At 37.0% G+C, this 15407-nt stretch overlaps 1 protein-coding gene across 2 annotated transcripts; it reads left to right on the forward strand.

Moving 5' to 3' along the window:
* The first annotated feature begins 454 nt into the window (after nt 1–454).
* Nucleotides 455–8808, forward strand: LOC140155705 (uncharacterized protein CG3556-like). Of its 2 annotated transcripts, none has more exons than XM_072178638.1 (10): nt 455–628; nt 1384–1531; nt 2433–2676; nt 3260–3427; nt 3877–4010; nt 4652–4824; nt 5844–6036; nt 6478–6646; nt 7584–7708; nt 8561–8808. In XM_072178638.1, the coding sequence occupies exons 1-10, from the start codon at nt 470–472 to the stop codon at nt 8623–8625; spliced, it is 1578 nt and encodes a 525-aa protein (XP_072034739.1). In that variant the 5' UTR covers nt 455–469; the 3' UTR covers nt 8626–8808. The 2 variants fall into 2 exon arrangements, with proteins under 2 accessions (XP_072034739.1, XP_072034740.1); XM_072178639.1 differs by having other exon boundaries at nt 508–628; nt 1380–1531.
* The last annotated feature ends 6599 nt before the right edge of the window (nt 8809–15407 follow it).

Below are 15407 nucleotides of genomic sequence, written 5' to 3' on the forward strand. Positions count from 1 at the left end.
GGCTTTGTGATGTACCTACCTTCATCAAAACTTGTTAATACACAATAATTGTATATAATAATGCTATAATGTTTGTATGAGATTGATGAAAATAAAGATTGATTGATTGATTGATTGATTGATTGATTGATTGATTGATGTGTATTACATTGCGAATTTCAAAAAATCAAAATTTTTGGGTATCAGAAGGACATTCTTCGTATTCAGAATGCAATTCGATATACGTCTGATGTGCTCTAATGTCCCACAATAAATACTGTCCAAACGTTCATACCCCACCCCTTAACATTTTACCAATGTTGGGTGAAATAGTTTAACCATTAACGTTTTGAGTGTCATACAAAATTGTAGGACTGTGGCTTTATATAGCTACCTTCGATACAGTGCCTTATGGCCTATTAAACTGTGCAATCAACTCATAAAGGATGGCCGACAGCCAAAGATGGTTTGAATATATCCGGGTTTCAAAATGACACCGCAATCGAGTTGGCTAGCAGTCTGGTATAATATAGGCCTACGTTTCCTGAAACTCAATAGAATACCACTTCTTCTTATCAAATCTGGCTGCCTGGCTGGACAACAAGGTTGTGCGATCGACCGTCAGGAATATAAAACTTTAAGGAAGCAGGTAAGTCTAATATATATAGGCCTACTCTTTGTACAATTTGTGGGATAGGCTTTTACGACGGGAATTCATAACAATTAGTGGGGTTTTTTTTAGCAGGTTCGCCGTCGGACAAGTTTTAGAACTGTCAAGCTTTGGTCAGGAGTAGCTCTGACTTTTTCAGGGCAAATACCTAAGAATGAGACATGTAGGCCGCCCCTTGCCTACTGATGGCTCTGAAAAGAGCCGTTCACTGAAGACTGCCCCTTGTTCCTGGCGAAAGCTTGACGGTTCTAAACTTATCCGACAGCACCCTTTCCCAAAATACCCCCAAAGTTTCCTTTTTTGACCCAAAGAGTCCCATTTGCGAGCGTTGTGAGCCTTATGCCTTTTAGGTCAAAAAAGTCCAACTTTTGGAAAAAATAGCCCACCTTTTCAAAATCAGCCCCCCCCCAATATATCCTGGTTACGGGCTGCTCATTTAGTATGTCAAATGTGACCTACTCAAGGTGAGTCAAGCCGTGACACAATGATCCACTGCCAGTGTGTCACATGACTCACTGACCCACTAAATGAGTCACTGGTGTGTCATTTGACTCACATAAATAGTAAAGGGGTCACCGGGTGGACAAAATGAATACCCACGTAGGTGAGTCCCATTATACCCACACAAGTTTTGTGTGCGTATCAATAATTATACGATATAGCCAAAAGGATATCCGCGGACTTCTATCTTTTACCGTTTATACATGTACCGTTTATTGCCTGTTTTCAGATAGCAGCCAGCTTCAATTCAATTGTTTTGCCTCATCACCAGAATGGCTAATATAACGCAGGTCGTATGGCTCTTCGCTATAACCATAATAATAGGGATAGTGGCGCAAGAACCGCCAATTTCAAACAACACAAACTTGCACATGATTTGCGGTAAGTTTCTTAATTATTTTCATGTTGTTAAAAAAACTATGATTATTACCCCGGTATGTAAAGATTAATGATCGTTGGGATCTGGTGGCTTATTGTGTATGCAAAGCAGTCTAGCACTAGGCCTATATACATATGCTAAATCTACAAATGTTTTAGAAGAGGGCACAGCAATCCGGGACGAAAATGTTGTGGGGTATATACAGGCAAGAGGAAGCGGTAACTTGCATGTCAGAGCATATCATGATATTGGCAATCACTACCGCGTATACATTACTTTTTGACCGGATGTCCTGATGCACTATGAAACCGCACAACACTCTCAGAAAACAGCTGGTACATCCTAAAGACAAACGCGATCCTAGGCAACAATAATTATTTGGAGTTTTCTTCGTTCCCGAAGATTGAACCTTTTGTATTTTGTAAAATGTATTGACATAGAGATCGAGGGCCGTTATCATTGGTTATGACAGCGAGCCCCGCAGAGAGCAGCATGCAGAACTTTTGCTCCGAGGGGAGGGCCTGATGTGCTTTTTTCCCGCAGTGCACTTGCGGCATCCGGCAGCGACTCTTTGCTTTTTTGGAACTAGTTATATTATTTGCAGACTTTTTGTACTTTTTGATATGTAAGTTTAAGGAACCTTACCCTGAACATGGGGTGCGCCTATTGTAAGGCGGGATTTCAAGACTACTACTAACTTTTATATAATGTCTTTCTCTTGCTCTCTCTCTCTCAAAAAAGTATTATAATGGCAATAGAGGGCGATGTTATCGACTTGCTTGTGGTACAAAAAATCGTAATTTTGCTATCAAAGTGTCGCTGCTCCATTGTCGCGTGGTATGATGATTCGTCAGTATGCCGAAATCAATTGTACTTCATTATATTAAAATGTGTTCCTCATAGGTCCTGAGTCATCTTCAGAGCTTGTACTACAGGTGGGGGAATCGTACCAAAGAGCTATCTCCTGGTTGCTATCCCAACGTACACGTCATTGGGGTTGGCCTCTGAAGAGTACTGCGACAGCAATATTGGCAATGCAGCTAACCAATGATAGCTGGTATAGTCGGAATAGTGAGGATCTTACTACTCAGCTTAGTGTTAAACAATTGGAGATAGAGTTATTGGCTGAGCTTTCGAGAGCGAAGGTGTAAGTATAGGCCTACGACGGTACTCTTCGATCTGCTTTCTAGATGAACATTTCAGTTGAGACGGCAATGTCTTGTATTTTTCCCGAGTCCACCTCATCAGTCCGGTATCCATATCCGAGTCCGAAGTGTCCTTGCCAGGGTGCCAAATCCGAGTCCAAAAAACTATGAACCGATTACCGACTATATTATGTGCGACTAGTTGCATTATTGCATACACTGCCAAATTTAATATGCAAACATAGGCCTAGAACATTGAGATCTATAATAGGCAAATTGACATTTTTAAATAAATTATTTCCCATTTAAGGCCTGTCATAATTGGACTGCGTCCACGGACTCGGATTGGACTCGGCATCGAGTCGTTGATATTTTTGCCCGTGTACAACCCGACCCGAGTCATTTTTATTATGTCCGAGTCCAACGAAAAAAAAAACAGACTTCAGTCCTGCATGAGTCGCACAAATACACTGGAACTGGGACTGGAAACATACACCCATGTTCATTCGAATTTTGTGCTAGAGTAGGCCTATATGAAATATTTTTAATATATTTTATATTTAATTTATATTTGATCTATGTCAGAGTGGATAAGGATTCCAGTCGCAAAATTCGGAATTTACCCAATATATCACCAGGAATGTTGGCCTATTACATAATGGCGCTGAATTCAACTTGCCATAACGTGACGGATTTCTATCGGAACGATCTGATCGACATTCTGAATGGAAATATGAACAGATTTCCACAATCGTGAGTATAAGCATAATTCGTTAAGGCCTTGCAACTATTATGGGGTCGACTTTCTAAATCTTCACATAAATTATGTTGCAGAATTTCAAGTAATTAGATTGAGATTATAGGATGTTATCGGTATACGACGTGTCAGTTGTGTTCATGATACATGATGGCACTTCGGTTATGGGTAGGCTACCAACAGTGGTGGAACCACTCGGGTATTATTTATAGCCTAATGTGGGAATTTGCACTCCCCCTTCTCCAAAGTTGGCTTTGGCTCTGTCCAGTTCCCCCCAGTCAGAACAAAAATGACTGAAATTCCAACTATATTTCGGGAAAATAACTCGAATTTTAGGTCAAGTTCCGATCCCCACTTCACTTGACCCCCCCAGGTAATATACATGTTTGTCACTGTGTCATCTGCATCGTTTTTGGTCATTTCTGTTTATTTTATTTTTTCAAAGAAACTTCAACAACTATTTTCAATACGGCTTGGCTCTGCTAGCTTTATGTAAAAGCGGTGCACCAATTAGAGCTAAGTATATCAGAGAAATATTGGATGGACAGAGCGTGAATGGAAGTTATAGATACGGAATAGGTATGTATTTAATAGTGTGGGAGAAAGATGTCAGATATTTTAAGAGCTGGAATACTAGCTGGCTATTCCAGGAAATAAGTGCACATTCCATATAAAAGGGTAAACTCTTTCAATAAAAGAAATGTCTGGATTTCCAGGTTTACTTCATGAAAATGACTAGAATTCCAGTTGCCAATGCTATTGGAAAAAACTTGGAAATACAATAAAATGTGTAAAAAAGCACTGAATTGTCCGAAATGACTCAAATTTAGGATTTTTCGTATTTAAACACTTTGAAAGTCTGGATTTCCAGCAATCATCTGGTCAAAAAGTCCGGAAATCCGAATTCTTCTGTAGGGGTGCGAATCTATTTTCTAGAATAGCCCATCACACATGATTGACTTTCCATGTGTTGGACCTACTCGCATGAAGACCGCAAAACAACACACGTTACATACTAGTATTATATACTACTTGCAGCAGGCTCGAATACCACATAGCTCCAAATGCCCAATACAAATGCACGCAAACATCACTGACACTGCAGATTTTGCTGTTCGATGAAAGAAAAATGAAATGTATTAAATTCAAACCTTTATTAAATCTTTTGGAACAGATTTCATCTTTGAAAAATTATGAAACTTGTATTACTTTCTTAATAGACGTGGTGTCCATGGCTTTGATGGCAATGTCGTGTATACGTGACAAGGTACCTACTGGATATCGGAATGCATACGAACAGAAAATGCAGCGCAGCATCGACTACATACTTTCTAATCAAGATCAGGAAACCTACTCATTTGGCAACCAAATCAGTACTGCCTTGGCCGTACAGGTATACGTTTTTATCCCACCTTGGGGGAGTGCGTAATCGTTGGAACACACTTTTCAATGGGATATGAATTGTGCCGCTTAGATGATGTTACGATGAGATTAGGATTTATTCCGTATTAAAAACCGTTTCTCACGAGTACGCATACCCAAACCCTTAAAGGATATCATTCCAAGATACATTCTATAAATTGTTTTTATTTGCGTATTATTTTCATTGCAATGTTGTCCCCACAATCTCGTATGCTTGTGCTGACGACTGTGCGTACCTCTGCTTAAATTCGTGATTTTACGGTAGTCCAGTATTAATAAGCAAAAAACTCTAAACCTCAAAAAGCGACTAATATGAGAATGACGATGTGTAATGCAAACCAAAAAAATTGCAATATCAGATAAACAGGGTCCGGATTTACCATTGGGCCAGATGAGCCGGGCCCCCAACACTTGGGGGCCCCAAAATTGCCCTGTCCTTGTTCCTTTTTAGCCCGAAAACACCATGTTTTGGACCAAAATATGGTAATAATGCAAAGATTTTCCGCGCTTCGCGCACACTAGCCCATTACATAGCAAAGTCCACCTTTATCTTAGGGCTAAAAATATATTCTGAAATCGAAATTTTTTTTGTGCTACGCGCACAAACGTCCTACGAATAAGCTCTAATATCGGAAAAAAATATGCTCGTCACCCTCTAAACCAAAAATTGGCCACTTGAGTGCACATGCCTTCCTCACGGTGAGTTTGGGGCCTCCAAATTCTGACCTGGCCCCCGGGCCTGGCCCAGGCCCCCCCCCCAAGGTAAATCCGGCCCTGCAGATAAAAACTCATTCTCTATATTATTGGTGTTCTATGGGTAGTATGATACAAGAGGGATATCGTTCCTTTGCACATAATTGTTTTAGTTTAATACCGGGGTTTAATATCATTGTGGGTGTTATGAATTTAACCATATCTCAGTCAGGCCCTTTTGGTAGGACAGTAACGCTATATTTGCCTCTTGATACTTAACTGATAATGTGGATACAGGCTTTGACGGCTGCAGGAGTGGAGTCGAACGACTGGAATTGCCACGAAGCTGTACGATCTGGCATACTAACATCTCAAGAGGATGAAGGCCACTTCGGTAGCCAAGGAGGAACGATACAGATTCTACCGTTGCTCATCAATAAGAACTTCGCAAGTGTGAAACATGTGAAGCCAAATTGCGATATCCCACAAGGTATTTGTATATAATTATGCACCAGTGCCGATAATCACTAATAATTAATTCATTATGTACGTATGCTTAAACTTGGAATTTTACGGTACTTTCAATTAAAAGTCTAATAGATGGTTTTAGAGACAGACAACACAGATTGTAGAGAGAATTTTGTTCTTTAACAAATGACAATGCTATATTCAAGTGCAATAGCAAAATAGCACGTCTCATGCGTCCCAAAACGCACATTTAACATTTTCAGGATGCATTGCAATTTGCCGACGGACACATTCAATATGTAAGACATGCTAGTACATTACAAATTAATTGCACTTTTTACCATTTCGGGTGGGATGGGGTGTTAATTTTTTGTGGGGTTGAAATTGTCTGGATGGTGGTTGAGTTAGCATACCACCCCCTCTCCACAACGACCACCCTGATATTATTATTTTCTAATCACAGACGAAGAAGTTGACAAATCTGTGTTCCCTGAAATCAATATTCTACTTCGAATTGAAAATGGAGTTGATACGTCAGCCGAAAATCTCACCCTAAATGTTGTCGTCCCGGAAAATTCGACGCTGTACGAAGCAATGGTACTCGCCACCGACCAACATGACGACACTTTCAGGTAAGAAAGGGGTTCTCAACAACACAAACTCGGAGTAAAATAAGAATCAAGAATATTAGGCCTATATTTATTCTCGCCCAAGCAAAAACCACACTATTTTCATAATGCTGGGATTATCTAAATGTCCAAATCGATGGGCACGTGCCTCCGTGCCCCTCGTACGTTACGCCACTGCCTCCATCTTATAATGCAAGAGGATGCTCAACATTGACTCGCGTTTTTGAGTTTTCAAATGCGTTTTACTTTATTAATAAATATTAAAGACATAATGATAAACTTGCTAAGCTAAACTTTTATGAACCATCACCTTGATTGAATTTTAGTTACATATAATATGACTTACCTTATTCAATCTCGCCTCCTTGACCTACATAGTCTCATCGGCAATTGTCCTTGTTCCTCCTTAATCGCCACACAATATTTCATACAATTCCTTTCGATAGATTTTCGGTCATTGCATTTTTCTGGTGAGCCGTTCAACCATCCATGAGCCCTCTGTGGTTGTTTCCACGAGATATATTGTGATATGCCTAACCTGGAATCGCAACCCTAATCCAAAATCCTAACCCCAAATCAAAACCCTAAATCTAAATCTTGACGTGTATTAATAACTGTATAATTTATTATAAGCCTATAGTAACCCGGTCGCTGTGTGAGTAGTGGAGGTTTCGTCAGAGGTGTTTCTGACTTCGTCTGATGAAGACACATCTGACGAAAGCTCGACCACTCACACAAGATCCGGTTGCACCAGTACTGTGATAACCGACGGCGTACTCGTATCCCATGTAATATATAGTGGCTGCCGAAAAAAGTCTAACCAGATCACTTGGGTTCATTATTGTGATAACACTTGTGATCAGAGCCTATATAATAAGTACATGAAGTAGGCCTACCGACGTTCAATCGAGAATAAATTTCCGATCATTCTTTCTTACAGGTTTGAAGCTACACTCGGTCAGTGGGGACATTTTATGTCTCATATAAACGGCGTTGCTAATGATGGTGATAGGCATCACTATTGGACAATTCTGATTGGTTCTGAACGAGTATCGGCTTCCACAGGTATGCCAAGAAAATAACAATATTCACAAAATACAGTTGCATTGGGACATTAATTAAAAGTCGTGACCATTTCAAATAATAATATTGAAGTTAAACTATTGTTTAAGGGGGTTGGGTGGGTCTGATTTAATCACATGCATTTATTTCTACCATGATTAAATGACCTTGATGCCCGTCCCTTATTCCAAAGTAGAATACTTTGCCCATTCACGCCATAAAAAATGCTTCAATAATGATGAAACACCCGTTTCAGAATTCTCATAGGCCTATCGAACACCGTCCTTCGTCTTGTCTCTAAAGTAGGAGTCATATTTTTTTGATTTGTCTTGATGCTTAATTTTGCTTGTTAACCAGCAAGCACAAAACATTTCACAGAAAATGTCTGGTTATATAAAGGGTACTGATAAATCGTTTTAATAACATTCAGGAAACGTTTATGAAAACTTAATGCAAAACATTCTAACATGTTACTAAATGTTGACACAATATTTTGAAAAAATATTTGCCAAAAAATATTTTGTAATAACATTTAAACAACATTTTAAAAATGTCGTTGAAGTGGGTTTTTTTATATATAATAAAACGTTTTAAAAATGTTTTCTTGACTGGCTTATACCCGACCGGACATTTAAATGCCATTATAACGTTTGACCAAAACCAAAACGCGTTTATAGCATGTTTATAACGTTTTAAAAACATTTTTGTGTTTGCTGGGAAATTTGGCAATTTGTATACCGTATGAATTATATATAACATTTATTTCTATTTTGATGTTACCATTTAAATAACTATAAAGTCACTAATCTGTCAAAATACAATGGTTCATGATTGGTCATTTTGTTGTCTTTACAGGATCGGATCGTATCATTACAGAAGATGGTGAGACTTATATCTGGTATTTCAAATCCTTCGCCTGATCATCGGAGAGGGGGGTTCTGTTCACGATAACAAAACGTTGATATAAAACTGAGTTAGCTGACTTAGTCATATTAATACATATGGATAATACTCTTTTTCAATTGTGTGTTTAATTTGAAGCTCGTCTTGAAGTTTTCAATGCTTAAATAAAATTAAAAGAATCGTTGATTTAAAGAAACAAACATTTGCGACATCGTAGCACTTCCTTAAATGGTCATTTCGAGATAATAACATCTTCTTTTTATGTCATAGTTCACTATAGATACCCACGAAAAAGGATTACTTTTAATATTGATGTTGATTCGGTCTGAATTTGCGAGTATATTTGCATATATATAATATCTCAACTCTTTTGGGAATAAGTTGGGGGTGGGGCTATGGATCACGAAGTTTTCCTTTAAATTGAATGAAACCTTTTTTTATTTATTTGTGGAGTGTTCCAATGTGGTAGGCCTATATGTGACATCAATTGAAAGGTTGTGCCAATCATTTCCCGGAGACGCTAGACATGAAAGTGACTTCATCAGGTTTATGTCCCTTTCACAAAGTTTTGAATTAAATCAAATACTGTAACTTACATTTTCTGCAACTTGCTACGTTGCGTCTGAAACCATCAGACTTCATCAGGCAACTGACCCGCTGGGCTGGTCATGTGACACTTTGAGACGGCTAGGGATCGTCTTGATGGCCCGGTCCATGCGTCAGTCCCCCTTTCTTGTTAAGTGACGGCTGCTCTACTCTCTCCCAGATGGCTTCCTTAATGCCTCTCCTATGCCACTGTTCCTATCCTCCTTATCGAGAATCACTGCGTCCTCGGTGTCAATATTATGACAAGTGTCTTTAAGGTGAAGGTACACGGCGGAGTTCTGGGCCTCGTTTGTACTGAGTCTCAAAGTGTCACATGACCAGCCCAGCGGGTCAGTTGCCTGATGAAGTCTGATGGTTTCAGACGCAACGTATAGCAAGTTGCAAAAAATGTAAGTTCCAGTATTTGATTTAATTCAAAACTTTGTGATTCTAACGACTGGATGACTGAACATATTCACTATTTTTATGTCCCTTTGTTTTACAAGGAATCATCAGTCATTCATATCGCGGATTTGAATGTAAACTTTTAGGTTCAGATAAGTCCATTTTCCTCCTGGATACTATATACCTGCTTGCAGAGTTTCTGTTATATCATTAACGACTCTACATGTATGCATGATATCACTTTCACGACTCTGGGAGATGATTTGTACGATGATACGGTATCTGGAATTTCTTTGCAACAAATCGGTTTTTGAACTTCAACTGACCAATGGTTTATACACACATGTACTACAAAAATCATACTATCTACTGAAAATATCAATGAGTATGTGCACACATCTACTGAAGATAGCAATGGATGCACATACATAATTACACTGTCTATTTAATTGAAGATAGCAATGGATGTATATAATATATATATACATCAAATGCTATCTACTGAAGATAACAATGAATGTATCTATATACATGCATAAAATGCTACCTACCATGTCTAATGAAAATAGAAATGGATGCACATACGTCTATTGAATGAAGGTAGCAATGGATGTACATACATCAAATGCTATCTACTGAATATAGCAATGGATACACAATACTATCTATTGAATGAAGATGGCAATGGATGTACATGCATAAAATGCTATCTACCATGTCTAATGAAGATAGAAATGGATGCACATACATCTATTGAATGAAGGTATCAATGGATGTACATACATCACATGCTATCTACTGAAGATAGCAATGGATACACAATACTATCTATTAAATGAAGATAGCAATAGATGTACATACATCAAATGCTATCTACTGAAGATAGCAATGGATACACAATACAATCTATTGAAAGAAGATAGCAATGGATGTACATACATCAAATGCTATCTACTGAAGATAGCAATGGATACACAATACTATCTATTGAATGAAGATGGCAACGGATGTACATACATCAAATGCTATCTACTGAAGATAGCAAAGGATACACAATACTATCTATTGAATGAAGATAGCAATGGATGTACATACATCAAATGCTATCTACTGAAGATAGCAATGAATACACAATACTATCTATTGAATGAAGATAGTAACGGATGTACATACATCAAATGCTATCTACTGAAGATAGCAATGGATACACAATACTATCTATTGAATGAAGATAGCAATGGATGTACATACATCAAATGTTATATACTTCATTAATATATTCTTGTTCATTGATTGGTTAAAAGTGGATCACATGACCAAAAATAGTTCTACCATCAGTGCTCCTATCCGTAAATAGTACCTCTAAGCCGTAAATAGTATTTTCAATGTCCCGGATGAGCCGTAAATAGTACCTCCAAGCCGTAAATAGTACTTTTGACCATGCCTTCCGCGTGCGAGCATTCGATGCGACGGAACAGTTCACGCACGCGAAACTGCCATAGCGTGATTTCGCGCTCCTGTAATTGGTTAGCCCGATTTTAGCCTATTCGATTTTTTGAAGGGTAAAATATAGGTTGTGTGCTTAAATTGGTCGTGCTGTTCACACAGGATAGAAGCCGGAGAGTCAAAACGTCAAATAATTTTCTTTTAACCAATCAATGAACAAAGAACATATTAATGAAGTATATAAAACAAATATATACTGCCTTTATTCGAAGTTCTGGTTAAAACTATGGTCCCTCGTTGAGATCAATTAATACTATTTTCCTTCGGGGCTGCGCCCTCAGGAAAATAGTACTATTGATCTCACCTCGGGCCCATAGTTTGAACCAGAACCTCTCATGGCAGTATATATTTGTATACTATCTACTGGAGATGGAGATAGCAATGGATACACAATACTATCTATTGAATGAAGATAGCAATGGATGTACATACATCAAATGCTATCTACTGGAGATAGCAATACTAGCTATTGAATGAAGATAGTAATGGATGTACATACATCAAATGCTATCTACTGAAGATAGCAATGGATACACAATACTATCTATTGAATGAAGATAGCAATGGATGTACATACATCAAATGTTATCTACTGAAGATAGCAATGGATGCACATACATACTATCTATTGAATGAAGATGGGAATGGATGTACATACATCAAATGCTATCTACTGGAGATAGCAATGGATACACAATACTATCTATTGAACGAAGATAGCAATGGATGTACATTACTACATACATCAAATGCTATCTACTGAAGATAGCAATGGATACACAATACTATCTATTGAATGAAGGTATCAATGGATGTACATACATCAAATGCTATCTACTGAAGATAGCAATGGATACACAATACTATCTATCGAATGAAGATAGCAATGGATGTACATACATCAAATGCTATCTACTGGAGATGGAGATAGCAATGGAGACAATACTATCTATTGAATGAAGATAGCAATGGATGTACATACATCAAATGCTATCTACTGAAGATAGCAATGGATACACAATGCTATCTATTAAATGAAGATGGTAACGGATGTACATACATCAAATGCTATCTACTGGAGATGGAGATAGCAATGGATACACAATACTATCTATTGAATGAAGATAGCAATGGATGTACATACATCAAATGCTATCTACTGGAGATAGCAATGGATACACAATACTATCTATTGAATGAAGATAGCAATGGATGTACATACATCAAATGCTATCTACTGAAGATAGCAATGGATGCACATACATACTATCTATTGAATGAAGATGGCAATGGATGTACATACATCAAATGCTATCTACTGGAGATAGCAATGGATACACAATACTATCTATTGAATGAAGATAGCAATGGATGTACATTACTACATACATCAAATGCTATCTACTGAAGATAGCAATGGATACACAATACTATCTATTGAATGAAGGTATCAATGGATGTACATACATCAAATGTTATCTACTGAAAATAGCAATGGATACACAATACTATCTATTGAATGAAGGTATCAATGGATGTACATACATCAAATGCTATCTACTGAAGATAGCAATGGATACACAATACTATCTATTGAATGAAGATAGCAACGGATATACATACATCAAATGCTATCTACTGAAGATAGCAATGGATACACAATACTATCTATTGAATGAAGATGGCAACGGATGTACATACATCAAATGCAATCTACTGAAGATAGCAATGGATACACAATACTATCTATTGAAAGAAGATAGCAATGGATGTACATACATCAAATGCTATCTACTGAAGATAGCAATGGATACACAATACTATCTATTGAAAGAAGATAGCAATGGATGTACATACATTAAATGCTATCTACTGAAGATAGCAATGGATACACAATACTATCTTTGAATGAAGATAGCAATGGATGTACATACATCAAATGCTATATACTGATGATAGCAATGGATACACAATACTATCTATTGAATGAAGGTAGCAATGGATGTACATACATCAAATGCTATCTACTGAAGATAACAATGGATACACAATACTATCTATTGAATGAAGATAGCAATGGATGTACATACATCAAATGCTATCTACTGAAGATAGCAATGGATACACAATACTATCTATTGAATGACGGTAGCAATGGATGTACATACATCAAATGCTATCTACTGAAGATAGTAATGGAAACACAATACTATCTATTGAATGAAGATGGCATCCGTGTACATACATCAAATGCTATCTACTGAAGATAGTAATGGATACACAATACTATCTATTGAATGAAGATAGCAATGGATGTACATACATCAAATGCTATCTACTGAAGATAGCAATGGATACACAATACTATCTATTGAATGAAGATAGCAATGGATGTACATACATCAAATGCTATCTACTGAAGATAGCAATGGATACACAATACTATCTATTGAATGAAGGTAGCAATGGATGTACATACATCAATTGCTATGCTATCTACCATGTCTACTGAAGATAGAAATGGATGCACATACATCTATTGAATGAAGGTAGCAATGGATGTACATACATCAAATGCCATCTACTGAAGATAGCAATGGATACACAATACTCTCTATTGAATGAAGATGGCAATGGATGTACATACATCAAATGCTATCTACTGAAGATAGCAATGGATACACAATACTATCTATTGAATGAAGATGGCAATGGATGTACATACATCAAATGCTATCTACTGAAGATAGCAATGGATACACAATACTACCTATTAAATGAAGATAGCAATGGATGTACATACATCAAATGCTATCTACTGAAGATAGCAATGGATACCCAATACTATCTATTGAATGAAGATGGCAATGGATGTACATACATCAAATGCTATCTACTGAAGATAGCAATGGATACACAATACTATCTATTGAATGAAGGTAGCAATGGATGTACATACATCAAATACTATCTACTGAAGATAGCAATGGATACACAATACTATCTATTGAATGAAGATAGCAATGGATGTACATACATCAAATGCTATCTACTGAAGATAGCAATGGATACACAATACTATCTATTGATTGAAGATAGCAATGGATGTATATACATCAAATGCTATCTACTGAAGATAACAATGGATACACAATACTATCTATTGAATGAAGATAGCAATGGATGTACATACATCAAATGCTATCTACTGAAGATAGCAATGGATACACAATACTATCTATTGAATGAAGATGGCAACGGATGTACATATATCAAATGCTATCTACTGAAGATAGCAATGGATGCACATACATACTATCTATTGAAATAAAGATAGCAATGGATGTATATACATCAAATGCCAGGTGTACATCAAATACCATTTACAGAAGATAACACTAGGCGTACATGTGTACATCAAATAATATCTACTAAAGATGCCAATAAATGTGCATACATCAAATTCTATATGTTGGATGCATACTTGTACATCAAAGATATATACTGAAGATAGCAATAAATTTACAGCATCAAATTCTATCTACTGAAGATAGCACTGAATGCATGTATATATCAAAGACTATATCCACTGAAGAAAACACCGGATGCATCTACTGAAGATACCACTGGATGCACATGTGTACATTAAAACGCTATCTACAAAAGATGACACTGGATGCATATGTGTACATCAAATAGTATCTACTAAAGGAAACACTGGATGGGCATGTGTACATCAAATGTTATCTACTGAAGATAGCAATAAATATACAGCTATAAATGCTATCTACTGAAGATAGCACAGTATGCATATTTAGGCCTACGTCAAATGCTATGGTATCTGTGCTATCTACTGAAAATAGTAATGAATGTGCATAGTACTGCATACATCAAATGCTATCCACCGAAGAAAACGCTGGATGCACACTTATACATCAAATGTTATCTACTGACGATATCAATGAATGCATATGTGTACATCAAAATAATATCTACTGAAGATAACAATGAATGTAAATACATCAAATGCTATTTACTGAAGATAGCAAATACTATCTTACGAAAACACCGGATGCACATGCATACATTAAATGTTATTTACTGAAGATAGCAATAAAATGTACTTACATCATATGCTATCTATATACTGAAATGACAATGGATGCACAAGTGTACATTAAAGGCATCAAACAACTTCGTTATATATTATACGCTATGCTATTTACTATGTATTATTTTGAATAAAATACCATAAATATCACACCTTGTAAAATAATAAACTTACTGCGACGTGTTTAGTTTT

Source organism: Amphiura filiformis, chromosome 6 (genome assembly GCF_039555335.1).
Source record: "Amphiura filiformis chromosome 6, Afil_fr2py, whole genome shotgun sequence".
NCBI classification, from domain to species: Eukaryota; Metazoa; Echinodermata; class Ophiuroidea; order Amphilepidida; family Amphiuridae; genus Amphiura; species Amphiura filiformis.

Coding starts and splice junctions, on each gene's coding strand:
- LOC140155705 (XM_072178638.1), top strand. CDS start 470: ATGACACCGCAATCGAGTTGGCTAGCAGTCTGGTATAATATAGGCCTA. Junction 629..1,383: donor ATAAAACTTTAAGGAAGCAG/GTAAGTCTAATA, acceptor GTTTTCAGATAG/CAGCCAGCTTCAATTCAATT. Junction 6,647..7,583: donor CAACATGACGACACTTTCAG/GTAAGAAAGGGG, acceptor TCTTTCTTACAG/GTTTGAAGCTACACTCGGTC.